The sequence below is a fragment of the Dromaius novaehollandiae genome, chromosome Z (assembly GCF_036370855.1).
Source record: "Dromaius novaehollandiae isolate bDroNov1 chromosome Z, bDroNov1.hap1, whole genome shotgun sequence".
NCBI classification, from domain to species: domain Eukaryota; kingdom Metazoa; phylum Chordata; class Aves; order Casuariiformes; family Dromaiidae; genus Dromaius; species Dromaius novaehollandiae.
In genome coordinates this window covers 38,263,207-38,290,454 of record NC_088132.1, presented here as the reverse complement: position 1 = coordinate 38,290,454, position 27,248 = coordinate 38,263,207, and the positions used below count along the sequence as shown (strand labels likewise).

General features: G+C 34.8%; 1 protein-coding gene across 2 annotated transcripts in view; it reads right to left on the bottom strand.

The window, feature by feature from the left end:
- CEP120 (centrosomal protein 120) overlaps positions 1-27,248 on the bottom strand; it is a 39,243-nt gene that overhangs the window by 2,456 nt on the left and 9,539 nt on the right. The window contains exons 8-20 of one of the 2 annotated variants that reach the window (XM_064502801.1): positions 27,034-27,241; positions 25,759-25,869; positions 24,300-24,477; positions 22,138-22,287; positions 21,063-21,245; positions 18,572-18,668; positions 18,329-18,472; positions 17,743-17,832; positions 17,020-17,112; positions 15,409-15,570; positions 11,644-11,766; positions 10,025-10,123; positions 264-409 (exon numbers count right to left, since the gene is read on the bottom strand). In XM_064502801.1, the coding sequence (XP_064358871.1) occupies positions 264-409; positions 10,025-10,123; positions 11,644-11,766; positions 15,409-15,570; positions 17,020-17,112; positions 17,743-17,832; positions 18,329-18,472; positions 18,572-18,668; positions 21,063-21,245; positions 22,138-22,287; positions 24,300-24,477; positions 25,759-25,869; positions 27,034-27,241 (1,784 nt within the window). The remainder of the gene's footprint in view (positions 1-263; positions 410-10,024; positions 10,124-11,643; positions 11,767-15,408; positions 15,571-17,019; positions 17,113-17,742; positions 17,833-18,328; positions 18,473-18,571; positions 18,669-21,062; positions 21,246-22,137; positions 22,288-24,299; positions 24,478-25,758; positions 25,870-27,033; positions 27,242-27,248) is intronic. The other variant, XM_064502802.1, reaches the window with a different exon arrangement.

Sequence of the window (27,248 nt, the reverse complement as noted above, 5' to 3'; positions counted from 1 at the left end):
CCTGGTGCAGTACAATGATCATAGCATAAAAAACAGGGTACAGTGGCCTTAAGCATAGATTTTCTATAGTACAGCACTGTTACATTTTATAAATGGGCAATCTTTACCTAAGGCACACTAAACTGTAATCTTTACCTAAGGGACACTAAACTGTATTCCTTTACTGGACTGACAGCCAATTATAATCTTGATTTAACTGAACCTTCTCCTACTTTGAGGTGGGGGGGGGGGGGGAGGAGGAAAACTTAGAGATGCTTTAATACCTGTTAAGTTCATTTCTGATGTCCTCCAGCTCTTGTCGGTCTGTTTTCCCCAGCTCTTTCTCTTCTGCTGCCAAATAGCGCAGCCTCATGTGCTCCAGCTCTTGTTGCTGCTTTTTAAGGCGAGCCATTGCATTTTCTTGTTCACGCTACGGTAGGAAGGGGTGAAAAGGTAACTCAGTTGATTACATGCTTATATGTAAAAATGCTAATTCTATTGACATATGCAAAACTTGAAGGATGAACTCATGATAATTAAGAAGTCTCCAGTGGTATTAGAAATGCAGGAGTTAAACAGGATGTCTAAGTTGTTGATATCTATAATACTTCAAGACCAATGACTATCACAATTGTAACAAACAGCTGTCCAAGCTGGATCAGCTGGAGCTGGAGCTTTGTCAGATATCTTCCCATTAACTGAATAGCAAGAATATGTTACAAGCTCTTTTACAAATTCTGACTTAGGCCAATAAATAACTTTACTTGTGAAACTGCTCAAGATACTGAGATTTATCTGGTTGCCACTGCTTACACAGTATTTTAAATTGTAACACTTTTTTTTGAGAAATAAGAAGCATAAAATGCTAAGTAGCTGCACAAACTTGTATTATTGGCCCTGCATTGCCTAGTGTCAAAGCACTGCTCTCCAATTAATTATATGTTACGCTTCAAGAATGACCTTCTGAAGCCGCAATCTGTATTTAAAAAGTAAGGCTTGAAAATCTAAAACTTGTTAGGTTTCCTTTCACAGTTTTCCAATCCTAAATGAAGCCTTAGATTAAATCCACAGAATAAGTTATCTAATTCACTCACACATTCTAAGTTTAGCTTCTTCTGAGTTTGGTTTTTGCAGCTCTAGAGAGACACTACAACAGAACTACAGTTCGAGTCCACTACTACTCGGTGGCAGTACACTGTCTCAACTTCAAGAGGAGTCCCTTCTCCTCTTGTTTTCCTCCAATTTTCAATATGCCCTCATTGACTCAATACAGTCAGTCTTACACTCAGAGCCAGAACTCCTAAAGAAAAATGGCACTTGTTCCTGTAGCTAAAATAATAAGGCAGCAAGCTCCATGAACATCCTAAATTCAGATACTCTGTGAAGTACGTGCTTGGCTTTAACTTGAACACAATCAAGTATATCAGACTAAAACAATGTTCATAAAATAAGTTTTATATTTATTACAGTGATAAAGATAATTTTGTTCCATATCTGTGAGTATATTCATTATACAGCCAGCCCAATAATATCTGGAAAAAGCCTACTCAAGGCTTTTAGCCAGGTAGTTTTGAGTCCCAATTCCCAGACTATATTTAGAGGCCACCTTAAGCACTGCCTGTTGATTATCAGTAAGTAGAAAAAAATGTGAATGTCACAAAGAATTGTTATAAACAAAATTCTAATGGTTAATGTGAATATAAGTAACCCCCAACTACTTTACTTTCATACTAAATCCAATACACCAGTCTGGCAAATTAAATGTTAAAACTGCAGTGAGGCAGGCCAAAAAGACTGAAGAACAATTTGCTAAACGGATACATACTAATAATAAAACCAGAAGCGGGAATCCTGCCAAAGAGTCTCTAGAGCTGATAGATGATCGAAGTGTAAAAAAGCACTCGAGGAAGATAAGGCAACAGTCCTTTCTACCCCATCCATCACAAGAGAACATTCCTATGTGAGAGACTTTTTATGTGGGACAGGTTTGAAGAACAGTCTCAGATTAAAGTAGAATAGGTTTCTAGAAAAGGAATCAACTAATACATATACCAAATAGTAACAAATCACTACAGCCAGATGGTATTTATCCAAAAAATTTTCAAGAGTTCTAGGGAAATTCAAACATGAAGTTAAAACTAACTGGAGGTGTAATCTGTCACTAAAATTGGTGTTTATGCCACAGGAATGAGAACTGTTTTCCCATTTTTAAAAGAGATTTTAAGAAGATCCAGGAACTACCAGTACAGCTTGCTTCCACAATGGACAAACTAGCTGAAACCATAATTAAAACAAAATTAATAGGCTGTATGGATACATCAGGAAGAATGAACTCAATTGTTGTAAAAAAGTCATACCTCCAACTAGTCTTAAAACAAAAAAGCCCCCCGAAACCCAAACCTCAAACACCAAAAGCTTCATAAAGTCCTCTGTCAGATTATCAAGGGGTTAAAAGATCAGAGAAAGGATAGGAATTGATCATTTTCACAATAGCAAGGAGGAATCTGTGCTCTTTGATATATTCATAAATGAGGCAGTGATTATGGAAGAAGCAAAGTCTGCTACTGATCCAAAATTACTCAGTGTTGTTAAAGTGGGATCTTATGAGGAGAAAAATATGAATGAGCTTGAAAAGGAAACAGACAAAAATGGTGAAGAATACATCCACTGAGGGTTGTTAAGCATGACAATCTGAATGCAAACTCTGACTCCTGCTGTACTTAAGTAACTGACTGCTGGCAGCTGGAGGGTATTCCAAGATATCCAAGCCCCGTTCCTAGGTGTTATGCATCTCCTGTTGGCCACTGTCAGAGACAGGAGTCTGGGCTAGATGGACATTTCACATCAGTTTGCCAGTTCTTATGTTTTTGCAAAGAGAAGTAATGGCTGAAATTCAAAACTAGGTAAATTCCAACTGGAAAGAAGGTGCCATTTATTAAAAGAGTGAAAATTAATTACGGAAACAATATACCAAGCATGTTAGGAGCTTCTTCAATCATGGAACTTTTAGAATTAAGCTGAACATTTGTATTAGAAAAATGCTATAGATCAAGCATAAGTGTTGAAGCAGTATTTAACACAGGAAAGTCAGCCAGCTTGTGTTATTTATAAATTCATAGAGAAGCTCACAACAGTATTCTCTGGTTTCTAAATACCTCAGTAAGCAATAACATCCAGACAGTAAAGCCCAATTTCAATATACAATGAGCAAAAAGGAGAAATTCAATTATCCCACCTATCATGAAAGTTGTATTTATCCTGGGTTTAACTGTTTGCTGTCCTTTTGCTCAGAAGGATAACAATGATTCTGTAGACTGTAAGCTCCAATCATCTCCTTAATTTCAGGAAGTATTATATGGTCTTAAATAGCTTGGTGTAATAACAGTAGTTGTACTGTTAAGTATAGACCAAATCTAAAAATTTCTAGTTTTCTGTAAACAGGGGAAATGAATTGAGTTCTTCAGAGTGGTGACCACATACTTTCCCTGATTAGACCGTAAATCCGAAGAAACTTGCTATGAATCTCCCTGAGGTGAAAGCACTAGTGGCAGCATATCCAAATTCTACTTCTGGAATTAATTTGTCTAATCCAACCTGGTTTTCCTATTTACCTTATCTAGCAGGGGTACAAGTCTTGTCAGCCCCTCAATAGGTTACTTAAGAATTCAATTTCCAAGCAAAAATGTCTCATATCTAGGAAAAACACCTCCCTATTGTGGAAGATGCGGTTATGACATCTTCCTCTTAACTGAGGTAGGTCATAATCTAGATCTCTTACAGAGGACAGGAGATCTAAATGCCTTTATTTCCTCTTCTAGCCTGGCTAGCTATGTTAATTTGTACCTATGATTAGCTTCAGTTCAAGGAACTGTTGTGGATTATGAGAACAGGATGAATTTCTTTAAGAAATACCCCTTAGCTCGGTAGTCCAGTTAATTCATGCTCTAAGTGTGCCCTGTTTGAAACTGTCATGGGAAGCTGGGGCATTAACAGGAGTTTATCACATTTGTTTATCTCAGTAATTCTAGGAGAGACTTTTTTCTGAAGGTAGGTTCTTGGGGAAAACATTATCTGAAAACTAACGACTGGAAAACTGATGCGGAGCAGCACTCACTAGGAGCACAGCAAGACATTAACAGGGCAGGAAAAAAAAAAAGACATCTGTCTACTATTTAAACAGAATATTGTGAGGCATAGAATACACAGAAATCACTAAGCAGCTGCAACTATACTGAATAGAAATATCCTTAATCCAGTCCTTCAGTTTGTGGAATCTATTATCCAATTGGATAAGGTGGTAAAATTTTGAAAGAATATTTTTACAGCTGCAACTTCAGGGAAAAGACAGAATGGTACCTTGGCCATAAGAAGCACCTGGGCATAGAAATTTCGTGATAATTTGCGACCTTACTATTTAAGGCAAGAAAATTCAATGATCCAGATGCTCCTGCTGTTTGACAGCACACCCACAGTGTCAGATTGATAGCAAAAAAGGTATTTAAAACAAACTGAAAGAAGCAGTACACATTTGAAGTACATATACTGAACATTAATGGAATGTCTTAAGCTCAGTCAAACCAGGAAGAGGATAGAAAACTCCTAATCCTTTTTTACTGATCAGTAAGGATCTCAGTTGGTCCTTTATGTCCTCACTGAACAAACTAGTTTCAGAACCGCAAGTTTCTTGATGAAGAAACATATTTAGTGATATTTAATGACAGCAAGGAAAGGACGAAAGCGGGAACAATGCTAAAGCCAGTAACAGACTAGGAAAAGCGAGACCTTCCTTTTGCAACTTTTGTTTGGTGCCTGTTCATCTTGATGTTTCTCTCCCAGAAGAAAGTCTAAAAATCTCCAGTGAGCACTGCTGAGGATACCCACTGCTCAACACAATATCCCTACACTTACAGAGAAGTAAGGTGGATAGAGAGACTACCAAATGCTCCTTTTCTCCATAAAGGACAAAAACTATTATCAGTATATTTTGTCTCTAAAGGTAACACTGGATAGGACTTCCTTTCAGATAAATGCAATTAGACTAGAAATTTAATGTGATCTACGTGCATAAGCAAACTTTAACTAATATATCATTATGATATACACATGACATTTGGCATTGTTTAGGAAAGGAGGAGATTAATTCTAGTCCTGTAACAATGAAAAAGGAGAATTTCTGCAGCATCTTAAAAGATGCCATACAATGAACCTGAATAATATGACATTTAATCATGAAATATTAAATAAATTAAAAATTAATATTTTCTGAGGTAAGCTTCCCTTAACATCAAGTTTAATACCACTCTAATTCAGAGACATGAAAGCAAGTGGGAAGGGATCATTTATGATGGTCCCAGTGTGTAATTTAAGTTATATACTTAGTATTTTGTAACTTTAAAATGCATTTCCCAACATTAGTCTTTGACTTCTTTAAAAGTCTGTCATAACAGTTTATAGGGTGAATAATAACAAACTTGCTGTATGTATAACATTCATAGCAGAGCTGTAGAAACTCATTTCCCAATAATACACCAATACAAGAAGATGGCAAAGAATTTACAATGCTTGTTTGATAAGAAGTGAGGTGCACTGATTTTATGTTTATATACAATTTTGTTACGACTTGTTCAGGGACCATAAAAAGACTGTCTTTTGTCAGGGCAGGAGAAAGGAAAGGATTTCGTACTCATCATGGTGATAAAACCAGTGTCACTTTATCAGAGACAGTCAGGTATTAAAACCACTTTCTTTTCCCCCCCAATCACTCTTTAAAAATTCACTGGGCAACAAATGCCTTTTTTAAAGGAACAGAGGAAGTACTGAACTTTATTGCATGGAAGTACTTAAAAATTATCAGAATTTACTGAGAGATCTTCCAAAATGAAAGAGAACAACATCAATAAAACAAACACTTGCACAAACTTATAGTAATAATAAAAAAGTCCAGCACCTCTAGCCTCACTAATGACATCTTCATTTCATTTTTTATAGGCTTAGTTTAAAAACATGGATGTAACTGCATACATCAAAGTGTTTCCACATGTACCTCCGTGTGCACATGAGTTCATACATACAGATCCACATATGCATTTAAAATTCTCAGAACAAAGGCTTTTTGTACGACATACTTGACATTATTTCCAGAGAGAATATGCTCCTATATATTTCTCCTGATATAACAAACACTTCAGATTTATTCCTCACTGTAGCTGGTCAGGCTGTTTTTAAGCCTGAATAAGAACCTTTAGAATTTCAAAGAATTTTAAGTTTCTAGAATTTTACATTTTAAATTTTCAGGTAAGGAACCACTCCAGAATCAGAAGCTGCTAGATTAAAGACAGCTATATTGGTAGGAAATCAACATAGCTTTTTTCCTTATTAATTTGATACTCTGGCCATCCTTTTCTTACAACCCTGTAAACAAATGAACCAAAGCCAAGCCAACCCAAACAGTACCTTAAAAAAAAAAAAAAAAAAAAAGCAAAAAAAAAAGCACATACTAGTTATTAGATCATATACTTTGATATTTTACTATTTTCCCTCATTAGTTTGCATCTTCATAATGTAAGCATTTGAGAACAGGAGTATCATTTTATAAATTTGCATGGTGGAACCTTCAATCATGTTTTGAAACCTATGGTACTACAGAAATACTGAGATTAAATAGAAATTAACCCCTAATAAAAAAAAAAAAGGAAGTTATAATTGGATCATAAAAGAATCCTTCTATGCCACCAGGTGCTCTAGTTAAGAGACTCTTCAATCAAGGAAGCACAATCTTTATTTTGCCATAGCTGCCTATAAATCCAAAAGGGAGATGTAAACATACATACACTAGACTAAACAATGGCTAAATAGCAGCCACTATTCACTCTCCCACTCACACATACCATGCAAGTCTGTGGGAAAAACTTACGATTGAAGCTAAGGAACTCAAGTAAAGTTTTCTGAAAATAACCCAGAGCTGACAAGTCAGTAGGAGGGCCTGGATGGTTTCAAGACACAGTTTTTAACCAAGACTTGGACTTCCAACTGTTTTTTTTTCCCCTTTTCTTTTTAAACAAAGATTTACATCCCATCTTTGGCTAAATTACTTATAAATTAATCAAATTAATTACTGAGTGGATAAACAGGAGGCTGGACCAAGATAGAGTGAATGTCAGCCAGCCAATAAGGTCTATGTGGTTTTAAACAAATGCATCAGTGCTGCTTTGAACATATTTGTAGGGTACAAATATGGTAAGAGACCTAAACAAAAGCAACCACTGGAACACTGAATAATGTATGCATATTATTTTGAGATTATTTTGGCTTTCTAGATTATAACACAGATATTAGCTACTGAAAATTACATTTTTCTTAGCTTTGGTGCTTGTTTTAAAATGCTGTTTCTTATAATCAAACAGCTACTGTTTTGTATCTCAAACCTCCATTAGCATGTATGCAATTTTGTGTAGGTGGTTTAATTGCTCTCAGTAATAATGTTCACATACATAAAGCTACATACATCTCATCTGTGTAGCATCTGGGTGTCCTAGTCAGCAAACCTTAAAAGACAAAGTTCTTCATACTTCTAGAAATAATAAAAACTATCTGAGCGCACATAAATATGTGGATAACTTGTTGAAATTTTTGTCTTCCTAAAGCTGAGTAGATGTTTGATAAATAAATGATTAATACAGGGTTGCAGAGAATAGCAAAGAGGAGAAGAAAGAAGTGAGCTGCATTACGTTATGGTAAAGCCTATAGTTTTTCAATCAGCCCTACAAACTGTGCTAGCTTCTGTACTTCAGTAACAAGGGTGTGAGCACGATGTGCAAGTGTTCTAGTGTGCTTCCGGGCTTTTTCTGGTTACAGCTGGCACTGCGTTTAACATTCAAAATACCAGACATGGAGAAGTTCACAGCTTTTTCTATTAACAGTCCCATAGTTTTCTAAGTTACATAGTTCGTATATCATTCTACAAAATATAAAAGCACCACAGATGTGTGCTAACAACTCATTCCAAAGTAAAAGGAAACTTTTTAATTAACGAAACATTGACTTTTATGGTTGCTAGTCAGAAGAGCGTTTTAGTAAATGCTTAGCCTGTAGGTTATGCTTCTTTAATTCACAAATTGACTGTACTAGGTCACCTTTGAGTAATGGAAATCTCTGTTTAAACATTTTTTTGGCAATGGGCACAAAGCATTAGATCTCATTTCCAAGACTTCCCAGCTGGGTTTTGTCATTAACATTTATTAACAATCTAAGATATGGCTTTCAGCATCTAATCCTCACCACACAAATGTTTTGTATAGTTCTCTAGAGGGCTTTGGTGTGACAAATTACTGGCACAGATTACAGCCCTGTGGCTATTCACCAGAGGCAATGCAAAATTAACATGGTACTAATCCAATTTAAACAAGAAATTGGTCAAACTATGTGCAATTGCACAAATCATCTGAACTAAAGCAGATCTAAAATTCCTAGAGCAATGGTTTCCAAATTTCTATTTAAAACAGTGAATGGTCTTCTGATCAGCTCTGCTTTAATTTTTACTTGGCTCTTTACAGTTGTTTAAATCCTTTATCAATAGAATATGATGAAGGAGAAGAGTATAACAATACAAGTCCACCTTTACATTACAGAAGATTCCCTTTAAAAGAAGTAGGTAGCATAATTTACTGTACATGCCAACTCATTTTATGGTTCAGACCTTCAACATGAGAGTCAGCTGAAGCCATCTGCCTATGTTACCAAATTCAGATTGCCAGATCTATCGTGATGAAATTTATAATAAAAACCCGATGGTGATACATACTCAGTGTTAATCTGGCAAGCAACAGGCTTTTCCTTTATTCTACACTGATTTTTAAAACATGGTATTAAGAAAAAGAATAGTTTGGACTTTTCATGGCTGCTTAAGTAAATCTTACCTTTCTAAGGACTTTGTTAGGCATAGGTATTTCAGAAATTGGAGAGCACAATTTATGACTCCTTTAATTACTAGTAAAAAGAAATGGACCAGTTTGAAGACAGCAAATAAAACTAAGTCTATAATTTCATCGCTAACAGTCACTGTATAGTGTGTTTACTTTCTTTAAAGTAAAAAACAGGTTAAAAACTAATGACCAATTAGAAAAGAGAGGCTTAGTTTCCTGCTTTCTGAAAAGAAAATTCTAATGCTAGGAATGAAGTAGGATCTATAATCCTTAAAAAAATAAGGTTTTTTCATCAAGCAGAAAGTAGGTGTGAAGAGAGGTAATAACTTTTTACTAAAGTTGAATTCTGAAGCTTTAGGCCTGTGTCAAGGTTTGTTCAGCAACAGGGATTAATGATTTACTAATTTGTTTGTCATGACCAATGGAAATGCTTGCCAGTCTTCAGTACACTGTTTAACTAGTGTTTACTATAATTCATGAAAGGTAGATGATGACAAAAACCAAAGACATATGCATTCAGTGAGGATGAAGCTGCTACTACTACAAGCTTGAAGAGCATATTTTAAAGCCTTATATATATATATGAGCTCTATTAAAACACAGCAGTTAGAGCATGCTGTTTGATTATCGGAGACTTGGATTTTCAAAGCAGGAAAAAAACAATCTGCAATTTTGATTTTTCTGCAAGTTTACTTATTTTTAAAGTATTCAGCAAATTTTAAAGTATTGTTTTTAAAAGCTTTTTGTTTTTAATCTTTACTCTTTGTTCATTTTACATATAAAATAGAAAACAATTAGGATTGCAGCTGACTAAGATGGGGGGGGCATATTGCACTTATCAGCCTAGGTCAGAGCTTTAATTTTACCTTCCAAAACACACAAGAAAACCCCAATTTCTCAATCAATTTCAGGTAAAGATAAATAAACAGCACAAAATTTCATTTCTGAAGTGAACTATTTAGTACAAAGTCTGATCACTTATTTGGGGGGATGGGGGGAGACCCAAACCAAAAAAACTACACCATTAGGATGAAAATCCTCAATAGCAAATAGTAATCATAAGCAGCTTCCAAGACTGCATTAAGTTGGCTGTCTCTCATGACAAAAGAAAAAGACCAGCATACCTGTTTTAACCTCGCAAGTTCTTTCAAAGCCCTTGCCCATTGCTGTTTGTAGTGGAGCTTTGACTTGGTAGCTGACTCCAACTTTCTTTCAAGTTCAACCTAAAAGCAATTAAAATCATATCAGCTGAAGCAATAACAGCAGTAACAATCACTGAAAGATGTATATATACAAAGGGTCTGGTTTAAGAAAAGTGTTTATGTAGTGTAATATACAACATCATCTAAAGCTGTTATATAATGTAACATAAATATTATGGCACATGAACATTTTCTTGTTTAAAATATAGCCTTATTTTTACTGGATAGCAGTCTATACAAAAAGGAAAAGATTAGGTTTTAGCATTAAATCTGCTGATGTAACCTTTTAAATTTAAAAATCTCAAATTAGTGAAACTTCCTCCCCCCCCCATTTTTTTTTCAACTAGTAAGCCTATAAACTCCAATTCAACGGGAACACTGATGGACAAGTCTTGCTTCTAAAGGCACGCAGATACCCCCCCCCCCCCCCGTATTAATGGAAGATACCTATTTCAGAGAAAAGAATGTGGCACTTATCTGTTCAACCCACTTTTAAGATCTATGTATATACTGCATATCTCTGTTCCTACTATCCAAATAATAAATCTTTAAAAAATTGTTATTCACTTTTGGACAGAAATAATTCATTGTGTTTTGTGCAAAAGAAAAATTCTGTTTTAATTGGATGCCTTTTAATATTAAGTATGCAGAACATGGTAACCTGAAAAATGAAACATGCCTATCAACAAGTCTGAAACAGTGATATTTTCTTTTAATCAGAGGAAATCTGCTTACCATTATGTTGGGGAAGATCTTGAAACAGATGTTATTAAAAGAAACCAAAAAAAAAAAAAATCTAACAAAAATAAGAAGTCTAACAACACATCAAAAGTAAGGATTTTAAAAAGTCTGTAGAGACAAAAACATTTTGAATCATCTGCTTGTACTATTGTTAGAAATTACTCAAGCATTTAGTAACATGCAGACCGGCTGTATAATTGAGTGCATTTTGTGCCAACATATCTGGCCTAATTCTTTTAAAATATTCTGTCCACAGTTTAACTCAAAACTCTCAATAATTATAGGCACAGAATGGCCACATCTGTGGTCTACATTAAGTAGAATATCCTCTACTGAAGGTATCCATGGTTTCCAAAAATACAGCTTAAGATGGAGATTCTGTTCCACTGATATGTAACACAATCTCTTTTTAGAAATACTTAAAAAAAGCAAAACCCCAAACACATAATGGTATATCAGTCTAAATTAACCCTCACAAGAAATCCCCCCCCCCTTTTTTTTTAACCTAAATTTATAAACAGATTGCTTGACAGTCCCCAGTATAAATAGTGGAGGTAGTCATTTAAATAAGTAGGTTAGGTTTTTTTCCTCCTCCATTTCAAAGTCCTACAGTTTCCTCTATGCATATAAGGCAACTGTTGGCCTTGTTTGTCTGAGTACGTATAGACTGAAGAAACTGTTGGGAAAAAAACAAAATGGACAAATTAAGCAGGTTAATCATGAGAGATTATTCTTACATCTTCTTTATCAATGACTGGAACATTGTGCCTGTTTTTAAAGACTAGAAAAATTCAAGGTACCTTTTCTAAAGTGAGAAGATTTATTTCTGATTGTAGACGGATTTCTGGTTTGCAACTTTGTTGTTCTTTATACTGCTGGAATTCCTTCTCCAAAATTTTATACTTATTTTCTGCTTCAAAAAGCTGCATTAAAAATATCCAGATATAAAGTAAGTTAACAGAAAAATACCATACAAAGAACTTGGTTACAGAACTTGTTAGTCCTTAGTCCTTGGACCGAACATCTTATTGTCAATTATCTGATAGAAAACAGACACTGAAAACCACACATTCATAATTAATGATTTCTTGGTGATGGCACACAGCAATGCTTTAGTAGGAAGAATTTTAAAGAGGGCCTTTGCTTTATTACTGGAAAGAAAAATAAGCCTCTCCTCCCATATATGAGAGATTAAAGTTTATAAACATTGCTGTTTGCATTTCTAAAAGGAGACTTGCAAAAGAAATACAGAAAACAAAACTATTTAGATTTACATACATGGCAGCTTTTAAGAAAGCCAACTGTTATCTACTACATGAAGTTTTTATTACTGACTCAATTCCACCAACATAACTTGTTTAGGAAAGTCTGGAAGAGGAAACAACTAATACTTTGTACAGCCAAATAATGATTTAAAAGAAAAGCTGAAGCAGAAAGGCTTCAGTGACTAATGACTTAATGCTATGTACCTCTGCCCTCACAGTACACTTCCACATTTGAAGAGACCAAAAGAGACAGAACTTGACTTTTCATCTTAAAAACAAGGAATTTGAAAGATGGTATCTTGCCAATACACTATTATATTACTTTGCTATAAAAAGCTATGTAAGTCAAATGTTTAAATAGCTAACATTTTCAACATAACATATTAATAATATTAAGAAAACATCTGATAAAAAAAGTTCTAAGAGGTAGAGTACCTTATGTTCTTCCTCTGTTAAACATTATTCAATTAGAAAACCCTTAACATACCTGATGGAACAGATGCCATCATAAAACCAATATGATCTCAATTTTGTTGCACTTACTTTTCTCTCTAACTAGTTAGTTCAAATCTTTCCATGAATTTCATCCAACCATTTAGAATAGTGAGTGAAAATGCTCTAGAATATTCCTTTCTGCTTAAAAGCCTAGAACTATTTCTATTAGTACATCAATATTTTAATTCTTTGGATTTTATAATTAGGTTTTTCTGCCACCATTTAAGTTGTTGCATCTATTATTTTTATAGAACTCATGTAACAAAGCAAAGATGCCTCATAAGAAACCGTACAAAAATATGTAGTTGGGAGTTGCTTTTCATGTATAAGCTTGATAGCCAACAACTATGTAGACAAACTACTGTTTCTTATATTTCCACTTTTACTCATTTCTTCTTAAAATACAGGCATATGATCAGGATGTTGATGACAAAGAGGGCAACTAATTTCTTTAGCTATGAAAAATGCCAGCAATCCTCAGAGCTTCTGCAATAAATATTTTATTTCCTTCTTGGTTCTGAAAACCCTTTCAAAAACCGTGATTCTGTCATGAGACCACAGGCTGTGGGCTGTTAAGGAAATGCATGAATCATACAAACAAAGCAAAACTTCCTTAATCTGGAAATATAGGTAGTATTCTTCAAAGGGGATGCTTCAGGTATCTTCTCCTGTACATGGTACTGCTAACCTTCAAACAAGTTAGATGAGAACTCTACAGTTCAAGTGTGAAAACTATGTATTGGTATATGTCCTTAATACTATGTGCTCTGTAACCACCTCCAGCACACTGCTTGTCTAAAGAAAATAAAAAGACCAAAAGATAAATTCTTACAGTGGGAATTATTTTCAAGCATATAGAGAAGCCTACCAGAACTGGTAGCCGTAGCAACTTTGTGCTCTTGCACGTGACAAGGGAACCCCCCTACAGTGAGACACATGCCTCCTGCCCCCCAAAAGCTTGTCATCTTATGCAGAAAAGTGGAAACAACATCATATTGCAGCATCAGAGAGATATAAAGTAGCAGAAAAGGCACAGAGAAAGGCAACCAGGATGAGCTTGTGGAGTGAACAACCTTCATACAAAAGGAAGACAAAATACATTGGGGCTCTTGTTTAGAGAAGAGACAACAGGATGGACACGTATGCAATCAGGTGTGTTAGGTGGCAAAGGCACTAAAGGATTATTCATAATTTCTAGTGGTATAATATTAGGGACAACATAAAAACATTATTACACAACAAGCTTAAAATGAGCAAAAGGAAGCTTTTTAATATACAACACATAATTAAATTGTAGAACTCACTTCCACAGGATGTTGCAATGCTAAAAATAGAAATTGTTTTTAAAAGGGATGAAATAAGTTCATGAAGAACACTTTCACTGATGGCCAGTAAATATGAAATACAGCCTCTGGCTTAGGGTATACCTAACTCTTGATGGTACTGGTGGATGTCTCAAAGTGGAATTTTCTACTTGTCCCATTTCTTATTTTCTTCCCCTCAAAATCCAGCCATTGCCGTAACACAATGCTGGGCTAACTGAATCTTTTGTCTGATACAGTATGTTTGTTTTTAATGGGGGATAGAAAGTGTTTATGATGGTAGTGGGAGGCAAAACAATGAATTTAAAAGATGAGTCCTAGGCAGGTGGTGTCATTTGGTTGTTTGTGTCTGAAGAACTTCACTATCTTGTCTGGACTGATACAGAATTGGTAGCTGCCAACATATCTATGATGCAGAAGTGACCCACTTATCACTTTGAAGTGGCTTGTGTTCTGCTGTTTGAAATTGCTTATATAAATTTAATGATCATCCAGTGAAAAAACTAAGATTAGCATCTTCTAGATTGGCAACGTTTTCTGTTCTGTGACTCCATTAAAAAACTTCACTATATTGTGGTTAACATATGTCGACATGGAAAGGAGTAGTTTAATATTAAACACTAATACTAACCTAAGAAAAATACAGCTCTTCCCAATACAAAAATACTGCCTTGGCAGATACAGTTCTTCAACTAGTCAAAGCTACTGTGGGATTACCAATACTTCTCCTATTAGGAATGAAAAACACTAAAGCAAGTACCTCACCTACATAAATATTTTTCAAAGTACTTAGGTTAAGTATTAAGATTTTACATACTTACAACATTTATACACTTAAATCTGTTGATAACTGCTCAGGAAAGCTATACTAAATTTTAAGTTAAGATATGTTTTAACATTCAGCAAATAGCTGTCTTGTCATTAGTTCAAAGGGTGTTTTAGAGGACCAAAGAAAATATGGTCTATGTTCTTCTGGTTTACTGAAAGTACTACTAAGAACAGAAGATCATAATACCAAGGTAATTTTTTCCCCAGTAAAATGAAAGATGATAGATTTTTTATTTTTTTTTTTTTTTACAATGGAATTACAGAATGAACTGCACAGTCAAGCTACCTAGACATTTTGCTAATAAATGTTAATTGTTAAATTTATTAAGTTACTAAAATGTATACTGCAGTTCAAAGCACAGTTTCTACATGCAATATATACTTGTAGTTGCAGTTTAATTTTTAGTGTTAAAAATAAAACAACACAACCAGCCATGGAATTGAAAATGGCCCTACTACTTAGCAACACTGACAGAGATGGATCCCCGCATGAGACTCTCTAAATGACTGGAGATCAGATGTTCACTACAACATTGCCAGAATGCGCTTGCCTCAAATCATTGCTCAGTTTAACATGCTTATTTAAAAAATAAATAAATGATTATTTAGGAAGAGAGAGAGAACACAAGAGAAAAAAAGATTTAAATGCACTTACCTGCTGCTGTAGGCGAAGCTTGTCTTCTTCCAGCTGTTTGATTTTTGACCTTTCCAGCTCAACCTGATGCGCACATTCTTCTTTGGCTCGCCGTACAGAATCCTGTAACTCTTGCATATTTCGCTCATACTCTGCTTGTAACTCCTTCTTTACTCTTTGAAGCTTAAAAATGAGACATAATTAGGTTATATTAATACATAGGTAAAAGATCTTTCTTTTATGTATTTATGATAGACAAGCTTGTTATCTATATTAGAAATTAAATGGTAGAAATTCCATGTGATACCTATACATCTTTTATATCCTGTTATGTTGCCTTCCAGTTTAACTAATAACCTGCCAATTACTATATTTGGGCCACAAATATACTTGTTTAACTATTATAAAAATGAAGCCACCTGTATCTCTCACTTAACTTTCCAAATGGTATTTCTAACTGAGAGAATTTTATATCTATAGATATAAAATTATATAGTTATGTGATTAAAAAGCTACATCTTCCTCTTCAGTGCAGAAGCAACAGTGAAGTCACAGCTACGGCCAAGACAATATTTTTAGTTCAGTAAGATACCACTCTTGAAAATGAGTGCATTGAGAAAATTTCATTGAGCTAAACAAGAAAACAGTCCTTGACATATCTGAGCTCTCTAGAAAGATGTTTCAACTGCTGGTTGGGAAAAAAAAAAAAAAAAAAAAAAAAAAACTCCTCAAACTGCCCATTTCTCAAACTGTGTAATTGCTAAATGAACTCTAAATCATTTTGTTTAGACACTTTTGGAATCCACAGATACTCATTATTTCTAAACCTTCAAGACAATCTGACTAAATCTAGAGAAAGTTTTGAGACAAACATGTATGAGATTCAAAATAAATATTTTTACCCAGCCAGAAATGCATTCAGCCAAATGTAATCACCAGATTTTTTGTGTAGAAGCTAAAGGTAAAGTCAGACGTGATTTACAGTGCAAACTGTATCTTCAAGGGTAGAAGCAGAGCCTGCATGCAGAACAGAACACAGGCAGGACAAGCCAATCCTGTGTTAGGAGCATTCTTAGCTTAATTTACGAGCTCAGAAGAGATTAATATGATAAAAAAAGACTATTATCTGAGCTGCAAGAGGAAAAAGATAGTATACTGGAATGACAAATCACCTCAGCAGCCCACCTATAAAATTGAGAGTGTTCTGGAGTAGGAAAATGTGAAGTTTCTTTTCTTCTATTCCCTTTTCATAGGACTAGCTTTCCCCAGGACTCTCATCCTGTTTCCTTGTCTTGCTCTCTACATGTGGGGTGTGCACTGGAATCCAGTAATGGGGTGGCCACCGCTTTCTCCCTCATCCTCTTTGGTCCTGTCACTACTGAAGAATATAAGAGTTTGTTGAGTTGTTATTTTAGTAACTATGCACAGCTCTAACAAATACTTGGCTCTAAAATAGTATTCATTTTTCTATCAATGTGAATGCAGCTCTTTCAGCTTTTATGCACAGGTCACTAGTAATGTTTGTGTGCTGTCTCCAAGTGAAAACTCAAAAAAATTTCATAGAAATACCTCATGCAATTGCAGTGTTTAAAAGACCAAACTTTTTTTTTTTTTTTTTTTTTTTTTTTTTACCTCTGATTCTGCACTAAAAAGCTGTCGCTCTCGTTTATCTAGATCTCTCAGGGTTTTCTGAAGTTGTTCTTCCAAAACAGTATATTCTGCTACCTTAAAAAAAAAAAAGTTTTAGTCTTTTCTGGCAATAAAAATAATCTTTTAGGGAAGTCAAGAATCTAAATTTTAAAACTGGTGATATACTGTGATACAAAATATGGGCAATATTACATTCAGAAATATATAAAACAAGTCTCCAAGCCTCAATGATGAAGTTGCGATAGAGATCCTTTGCTTCTAATACAGTACAGGCTCAGATATATCAACCGGTTATCATGCACTAGTTGATCTGCAGAGAAAATGTTTTTGACCATGCAAGTGAAAAGCAATTAAAGAGCCCCCCAAAGAAAGCAAGCTAAACTAAAGGATTTATAACAAGCGTTCTGTCTAGATATTATTACAAAAGATAGATGATGTACAAGTTTCTAACTGAACATTAAACAGCATGTATCACCAGTCTTTGTTTTGAAATGATGTAAATCAAATGGTTTCTATCATTAAGGGCAACCTTGAGTTTTTTGCACTCTTGGTGGCTAGGAATATACATACTGATACACGTTGCTGTGAAGACTGTTATGGCAAACACTTCGTTTCATGTTTTAGTCACTAAATATCTTGTCTGATTTCACAGTAGTCTGGGATTTAGGATGAGACTTTTAGAGAGTATGAGAATTAGTTTCTTACCTTTTTCTTCACTAGTGCTTCTCTCTCTTTATCTCTTTTCTTCCATTCTTCTGCAAGTGCTTGCATATGGGCCATTTCCTTCTTTTTAAGCTAAAAAAAAAAAAAAAAAAAAAAAAAAAAAAAAAAAAAAGACCCCCCCCGCAAATTGTTGAAAGTGCAAAGCTAGTTATCAAGAAGTTAGAAACTCTCAGAAATACAAGAAGCTACCAGAACCCACATTTTCCTATATCTGTATAGTATGTTTTAGCACATGCAGACCTTACAAAGAGCTCCTATTGCATTCATAAGTTATGAGGGGAAATTCTGAAGGGGATATTCTGTATTTTAATTCCTAGCACCTGTTTCAGTCACTTACTAAACAGTAAAGAGTTGGCATTCTTCCTTAAGACTATAGAAGACATTTGTGCACATCTCAAGTTGATACATTCTGTACAAGCCAAATATATTTTTTTTTGAAAGAGTGACATAGTTCAAGAAAAAATAATCTGCAGTTAATATTCCTCCCACCAACTTTGCTAAAGATTCTCCAAGAAGTTCTGCAATGTAGGAAACAGGGAAAAAAAAAAAAAAAAAAAAGACTAAAAACCTGATTTTCAAAAATGTCTTCTTGCATTTCCTTCCACATTTCTAACTCCAGTGCTGCTTTGTATTCAAGAGTTTCTCGAGGCTCTGGCTGGATTTCTGGAGCATGAGGCTGAGGGACATGCTGCTGCTGACCAGCACCTACACACTGATCATAATAACAGTGGATTTTTTTAATTAGAAAACTTTTCAATGAACTTTTCAATTAAAAGTTAAAGGGAAAGTATAAAATTAAGGGAAAGTTTACTTGAGAAGAATCCGACACCAGAACTTCATGTATTTTCACAAGCCCATAGTCTTCCAAAGTGATGGCATAAGAAAGCTCTGCTATTCTGTTACTTGACCTGTAAATTGTGTCAGAACATTGTTTAATGAAGGCTGTCTTAAAAATACATAAGGTTAATTATAAGATGACATGTAAAACAGCAAAGTTGAAATATTGACAGGTTTTCATGTAATCTCAGAGACACTTTCAAAACAGTTGCCCGAGAGCATAAGCATATTCTCCCATATATATTCCTTTAATTTAAGGATGAATTTACATATCTACAGTAAGTTTCTGGTCCATGACAGTTTCAGTAGTAGTTTTCTGATCATAAAGTTTTCTGATCCTAAAAGATAAGCTTGTAATTGGGAACCTATTTAACTAATAGCTTACAATAGTAAACACATCCCTGTAACAGGAGAATGTTTCAGAAGTTATATCTAGTCTTATATCTAACAATTATACCTGCTGATCGCATTTTGCTGCTGAATTCATTCTGAGATATTCAATGAAATTCATTAGTCCTACTTTTTTTAAAGATTGTTAAACATCTTTAAAAGGTATCCACAAATTTTATTATGGATTATTTATCCAGATTAGTTATCCATATTACAATAAATCACTTCACATATCATTTGTGCTAAGCCATCCATGGATTCCTAAAAACACATTTCTGGAAGCTTCAGAACAGAGAACTGACAACTGTAAATGGCTTAGAGTCTTATGGTAAATATCTGTTTTAGTACAGCAGTAAAGAGTCTAGATAAGAGTGAAGTATTTTTAAAATCTGTGTTCTAGGAACAGTTGCACTATTTCAGTAGAACAGTTTGACCCCACATGTCCTATCTCTGCAAATATGGACAAAATGCAGTAGAACAAAGGTAATTTTTGGCTTAGAAAGATGTTAGAGAAAGAATACACACAAAAATCATGCAGCTGAGGATTACCACTACTCTAATGTGAAAGTGCACTGTAGTATATATTTGCAGTAGGTCAGAAGAAACACTATTGTTTCAGCTATAAAGACACACTGATGTAAAGACAACTACTCAATCATTTAAAGCCTGGAAGCTATAGTATTAGATATCGAGTAATTTGCAACAAAAGGCTGCAGAAATTACCCTGGCTCTTATTTCCACATAATTTTTCTGTTCCAGCAAATATAAAAGGATTTGGACCATGACCATTTTTTATTATATCAACTAAAAGATGACACTAAAATATTTTTAGAGGGCTGCAATCTTCTACACTGTTATTTCAGAGATAAAAATGACTGAATTTGTACCATACATAAATTAACATAAATTACTGCATTAATTTCTAATACTTTCTATTATGCACTGATAGAAATAAAATTCAAGGTAAGAGAATTAAGAAAATTGAAACTGAAAGTCAGTTTACCATAGCAGCGTATAAAAAATGTTAGCCCCAAAAGAGCAAAGTTAAAAATGCATCAGCACAGCAAAATGCATAAGGCTAATTATATTTTTGAGAATGCCATCTAGTGGTTATTAAATTTTGTGCAAAAACAGGTCTCATTTTAACAGCAACTCTTTCTCTTGAGAGAAGCATCGAAGTTTAACATATAGTGAAATCATAAAACATAACATGGCCTGATCCTGTGAAGAGTCATCTTTCACATAATAAAAATTCTAGCAAAGTCAATCTTCTATCAGCTTCGGGCGGAGGGAAGATATCAGTTTGTGTCGATCCCTGAATTTTTACAATCCCCCACCCCTGACAAAAATGTAAGTTTGATTTCATTTAAAAGCTTGTGAGTTTAAAGATGATTTTCAAAATACTTACAAACTACTAGGAAAAAAAAAAAACAAATCTAAACTGAAAAATAAACAGGACTTCCTTCAAATGAAAGCAACCTACTTCATGAGATTGTAAATTTTTGTTAATTTGAGAGGACAGTAGAAATGCACAACCACTATTCCGTTTTACTTTTACTATTCATTTTTGGTTTCTCATTCTCTAAAACTTCTAGCATGACAGTAAGGTTATACATAAACATTTGAAATAAGTATTTACGTACTGACAGAAATATCTATGTTGCAACTTTCAAGGGTTTTGCAAAACAACTTTTTTTACACAAAAAGACCAACAGGAATCCTAGCTGCAATTTTGCTGACATTCAATTAGTCAACATTTCTTACTTATTTGCAGATTTTATCAAGCAAGTTAGGAGTGTTGCAAATAACTGCTAAAACATGAAAAAAATCTATATGACAAATGCCCTCCTCATTTTGTCTGCAATAGGGCTATCAGGCTATGAGTGCATCTGTGTGAATGGAACACAGACCTTTCAAGAATGCCTCAATTTTTCAAGTTAAAAACATTTTTCAAATCAGAAAAAAAAAGAAAGAAAATAAACAGGAAGAGCTTGCCCCCATTTTTAGGGAGATACTAAACAAACAACTCTTCAAAACTAGCTACAAAGTAGGTAATTTTTGAAAGAGAGTTTTACCCTTGTGCTGCTGTGACACTGATTGTTTCATTATAGATCTGGCGCCAGCACTGTTCACCGTTAGCACCCAAGAACCGGGTTTTTTCCGAAGCCAAAACATTTGAAAGTTGAAGTCTTGAAACCCCTAGAAGCAAGTCTTTGGCTATTTTATCCTTGTGCCACAATTCAACAAGCAGGGGTAACCTGAAACAAAGGAATGATTAGTGGCAGCCATCCATACAAAAGAGGACCCATTCCTTTTCCTCTGGGACAAGAGCCTCTCCTTCCAAACGTCTCTTCCCAAATCCATGCTGGTCACAACTGTCAAACAATAACATGGGCTTACTCCTTCTCATTCAGAGGGGAATGAGACTGACTCTCAGTCTTGTACCTTCTCCATCACCTACTTTGGTCAGGTCAGCATTCCTTCTTCCAGTTATTAGAGGAAACAGTATTGCAGTGAAAATGATTGACTGAATATTCTTTATACCTATAGATCTTCTCCATTTATAAATACATATAAATATGGTCTAGTCACTGCCAATCACAGAATTTCTCTCCTTTGCCTTTTCTTTCAAAATACCACTATTCTGATGATTGCTTTACTCCACATCTTAATCACCTATCAACAGCTGGTGGAATTATTTCTAGGAAAATTGTGCCACAACCTTCAGTGTACTTAATTTTCTTAGCACTTGCTGTATTTCAAGGATACTGGGCAGTCAGATATTAAAAAAAAGAAAAATAAACAAAACTATCTATTTCAATAGAAATGAGTGCTTTGTTAAAGTAATTTATCAACTTTTAATTTAAGAACATAAAGCAATAGCATCACCTGTTTTGGTAAGCAGTAATCCCTACATGAATCAATACTTACAGACAGGAGCAAGAATTCTAGAATCCTTGTTTTTAAATTCAGTATCATATGAACTGGAAGAGCAGTGTTTTAAATTTTGTCATTAATGGTTAGATTTTTTTTTTTAAACTAAATTCTCAAACTGAACTGAAGATCTTAACTAAAAGATTTGGACCTGTGATAAAACCTGAGATAAAAAGACCTTCAGTGTAATTAAGATTGACAGTAGTAAGTTGTCACCTGAAGAATGTGTCTTGAAGCTGATGAGGTGTTGTGGCAAAATCAAATGCACAGTAGGATTGGGGAAGAAAAACCTCCATATTCTTTCTGATTTCTACAGGTGGGTTTGTCATAATAGGTGCTGCACTGCCAAAAAAGGGATATGAGTACCTAATGAAAATAACAAAAAATAATCAGACAAATATATACTTTTTTCTTATACTTCTACAACAGGAAAACCAATTTAGAAGTCTTACTGGGGCACAACTTGTATTAAAGTCAGTGGAAGTTGCATAAATATATCCAACAGTGGTATTTTGCTCTCAAATGTTCAAATGTGTTTATTTACTTTGGCACTGATCCAGCATCACTTACATTTGTTGTTACCTTGATGAAAAAGTTTTAACAATCTATGCTGACATTCAGGACCATAGGAGTTAATTTTTGTTTAATTAAAGTTCTGTTTCTCACGCTAAATAAAAATTGTGGAGAAAAGGAATATTATGCTCAGATGTAGATAACTATATAAAAGCATTTAATTAAAAGTAAATATAAGTATACTTACAACTAACACTATCTGCATGGTTTAACAAGAAATAACTGATAACCAAGTATACTTTTACCCAGTGTAAGAACTGAAACTTGGTTATCAGAAGTCAGGTAGCTTTTCTGATACGATTTACAATGTGGCCTGATAAACAACTCTATTGGCACAACTCAGTGAATGATAAAATTACAAAGGGGAAGCCAAGAACTTCTTGAACTGGCCTTGCTATCAGAACAGCAACAACAAAAAATAGAACTATATTCTCAAATCGATGCTGTCAACTAAGTTACTAATAAAATAAATAGTGCTGCATCAATTGCTGCCACTTATAAAATTCTATACTTCAACTGCTTCTGTAGATATCACTTAAAGAGCTGGTTTAGACCTGAATGAAATAATGCTCCAGATATGCAGTGAAAAATGTAACTGATCCAAAATCTTAGCTTTGAAGTGTTTCGCTGTTTCTCTCTTCAGCTTCTTGCCATATTCATCATTGATTGAAAAAGAAAGTGTAGTGTGTGAAATAGCAACTAACATAGCAGTAACGACTGCTACGAACCACTGAATTCACACATACCATCGATACCTGATACTCTCTATCGGTAGTTTTTTTGTTCCCCCCCCCCCCCCCCCCCCCCGCCAAAGAAACAAACAAGACTGTCCCTGCATCAGTGAACTCTTGGTCCTAAACTCTAAGGAAGACCTAAAACAAAACAATAAAATAAAATTTATTTTTACTATAAATATAAAAAAAATTATTAACTGAATACAGAGATGCTGATTTTAATGCTCTTATTTTTATTGACATTTCCTTTTAGTCCTTATTCCTCCATCTGTCTCTGACCTTCAGGGACTAACGCCTCACCCTCCTCCCTGCTAACGCCTGCTTATACTTCAGAAATGCTCCCATACATTTCTTTCATGTTAATGGGAAGTAATGTAATTAAACTAATCTCTAAGCAGTTGTTCCAAGCTAGCAGGTGAAGCTTGCGGCTTTTACTTCAGACGCAAAGCTCATGTATCCAAAAGCTCTTCTTCTTTCTTGTAACCTCCTAAGTCCATCTAATAACAGATGTTACCTCTTCCTAATAATAAGCTTTGCCTCTGGTATGCAGATACCATCAAAAAATCCCTGATACTACCTCTCAAAATGATACTACACTGTTTTTTCCCTTTAAGACTTAAGTGTGCTTCCTTTAGATTCAGTGTCTCACACAAACCACAGGTTTATCTGTAGCTTACTAAAACACAAGTAGCTCTGTGGAGACACAAAAGCTGCAAAAAATCACTCCTTCAATAAGCTGGAAAGGTAGCCAGAAAGCAAGGTAAAGAGCAATATTCCTTTTCCTCTAATGGCTGAATAGTGATCTGTATTCCCTGAGCTCTGATACTCAAGTGAGATGTAATAAAAATTCCAATGCAGGCAAAGTGTTATATATTACCTTTAATGCTACAACTCTCAGAAGCAGAGTGATGAACCAGCTGAACACTTCAAAATGTCTGGCTACTGAAAAGCGGCTACGTGAAGATAAGAAGCATCAGGCATCATGTTGCCACTAATAGTTCAAGTTAGGTGTTTTTTGTATTGAAAAATGCTATTACTGCCAAGAATAAGATCATTCAAAATAAATCATACCTTAAAATGCAATTTATTGGAAACCCAACTTCCAGACCACGTATACTTCGTAAATCTATTGAAAAGCAAAAATGGTGAGAGGCTGCTGGAATGACAATTTTCTGTGCTGAAGCAGGCTCAGAAGAACTTGATGCACCCACAGGGTTGGACTGAGATACAGCTTCTGGAGCATTCTCAGCTGAAAATACAATAAAGGGATTTGTGCACATGTTTTTATAATCTTTTTAACATACATTACAGATGTGCCTCACATTTTAAATGCAAGTAAATATAGGATGTTTCCCAAAAGACTTCTATTCCTTCTAATATAGGTTAATACTAACTACGAAAAATAGTCATTCCACTTGTAAATTGCTGCTTAAAAAAAATATATATATACACACATACACACACTTTACAGAAGACAATGTTTTTCTCATTATATTTTTAAAGCTATATAAATATATATTGCTGTAAAAAATGTACATAGACATCTGAAATATTCAGTTCTGCAAAGGAGTGCTGCAGGATTTTAGTCTTCTGTTTCAACAGTTTGTGTAACTGTTCCTAGACCAGTTGAGTGCACACGGAAGAAGCTGGCTTACAGAAGATAATTTGTACTGACTTAGTTTGCTTGGAATTAACCTCTTTTTACTTGAGACTGAAAAAAGACAGAGCACCAAGTCAATTACATTGCCTCATGTGAAGAAGCTGCAATTTCTGTTCCAAAGCTGAAGGTTAGCTATCGAAAGAAAAACTAAAATGCTATAGCTCGGTCTGTAAATAGTACATTTGCTCATCAAAAAACACTTATTGCTATAGCCTTTTTATAAGCAGGAAACAGAAGCTACAGCGAGAGTAAATGGCCTGTCCAACTGCATCAAGTTAGTCGGGGAAGTCATCCAGCCTTCTCCAGCCCTTACGCTGGTGCCTCAACCTCCAATTGTGCCTTCGAAGAGCAACAAGTCAAACTAAGTTTTACAGACAAGGTCTCTGAAAGGCAGCCTCCCAAAACATTTAAGACTGTAAAGCAGAGAAAGAGGCGAAGAAAGTCAGGGAAACGCTCAGTTGTCTTCTGTAACTGCTGGCTGTTCTAATGGTCTTTCTTCATAATCATCTTAAGTGTTTCAGTTTTTTTCATTTAAAAAAAAATACATGGTTCTCATATTGGCACTTCAGTTTTTCTGCTGATGAAACTAAAACGCTCCATAAACTAACAGTAAAAATAGAAAAAAGAAAAATGCAGTAATACTTCAGTGTCAGCTATTCAGCATAACATAGGAATGAATTTAAATAATTTTCAGCCATTTCAGGTAAAATCAATGTCACTGAATTGCTTTGTGTAATTCAATGGCTGGATAGAAATTTAAGACAGAGGAATATAAAACTGCAAATAGTCTACAGTTAAAAAATGGACCTAAGCTACTATATTCAAACTCCATTCAATGTACTAATTTTGAAAAAAATTATTTTGCATTACTGGAAAATTGCAGCTCTGACAAAGGTGACTTTGCTCTGCTTTGGGATTTGCAAACTGGTAGCTCTTCAGTGTACTGTTTGTTAACTTCTTTGCAAGACTCAGACACCAACCCTGGAAGATAATTGTGAAATGACAATGTTTTTCATCTTGCTAAGGCATAGAGAGCTATCAAACAAAACAACAAAAACAAAAAAGCAACCCTGGACTTCTATTAACCACAGATTCAAATTTATTGCTGTGATCATAACATTTTTTCTTTATATGTTTTTGATATGTTTCATATAAAGGGCTTAATCCTTGCTTAGATAAAGTCTGTTACGATTAAAATAAATTTGTCTGAAGTAGCAGACAAATTGTGGGAGCAAGTCCTAAGATACAGATTTTCCTCTACAGAACTGTGCCTCTATAGGACCAATCTCAAAAGACTGGTAATATAATTAGAAAATAATCATTCAGCTTTCTTTGCTAAATATTACTGAAGATAAAGCTAACAAATACATTCTCTCTTCTGCACTTTACTCTTTGAAGACAGTATTTCTTCCCTCTCATCTTTGTTGCTCCTCATCTTCTCCCCTAACCTGGCCCTTAAGTTAGAGTCAAACAAGCAAAAGCCTTAGAATAGCTCTGTGGGTTATCAACTCCCTATGCCCTAACATGGGATTTGTTGTTTGTTTTAACATTAAAAACCCACCTGCTTGTCTTTGTCCAGGAATTTGTATAGTACAAATGTGTTTGTATTCACAATTGATTATGCCACATAGTAGAGAAAGCCTCACACTTAAAAATCCTGCATTTCCTCTACCTTCCTATTTTATAAATCTTAATGTTGGATCATTTCATCTCTTCTTTGGACAAATCAGTTTCTTCATTGCTTTGTACTGAACCTCCCCATTCTCAAATTCGGAAAATTCCAAACATTTCTGGTATTATATTTCAAGCTGCTGACCATCCACATCCCTTGTTATCTATGCGACCAAATCCTCAGTCTGGCTCTTCCAATTGTTTTCAACAACTACCATGTTCAAATTACATCACTTGCTCTCCTACTGTTAATTCTTCCATGTAAATAGTTCTTACTTGCTTGAAACACATGACCACAAGTAAATAGTATGTGATTCGAGATTGAACTTTACAGACTAGGGGGAAGTGTGTGTGTGTGTGTGTGTGTGTGTGTGTGTGTGTGTGTGTGTGTGTGTGTGTGTGTGTGTAAATATGTATATATATATAGTATGTGTGTGTGTATATATATATATTAAAAAAAAAAAACCCACATACCATTTTTATTTAGCTTTGTGCCTTTATCAGACTTAAGACTTTCCATTTCACTTTCTGTTGCTTCATCTTCTGTGGGAGAAGACTGGTCAGTATGAGATGGGACATTCTGGTATCTCTGCTCCAAGCCCTCTGCTTTTCTCCTAGTAGGTGAAAGAACTTTCTTCTGTGGGTGTTCAGATTCAGTTGGAGCATTTAAGGTGATGAAAGGCTGAATG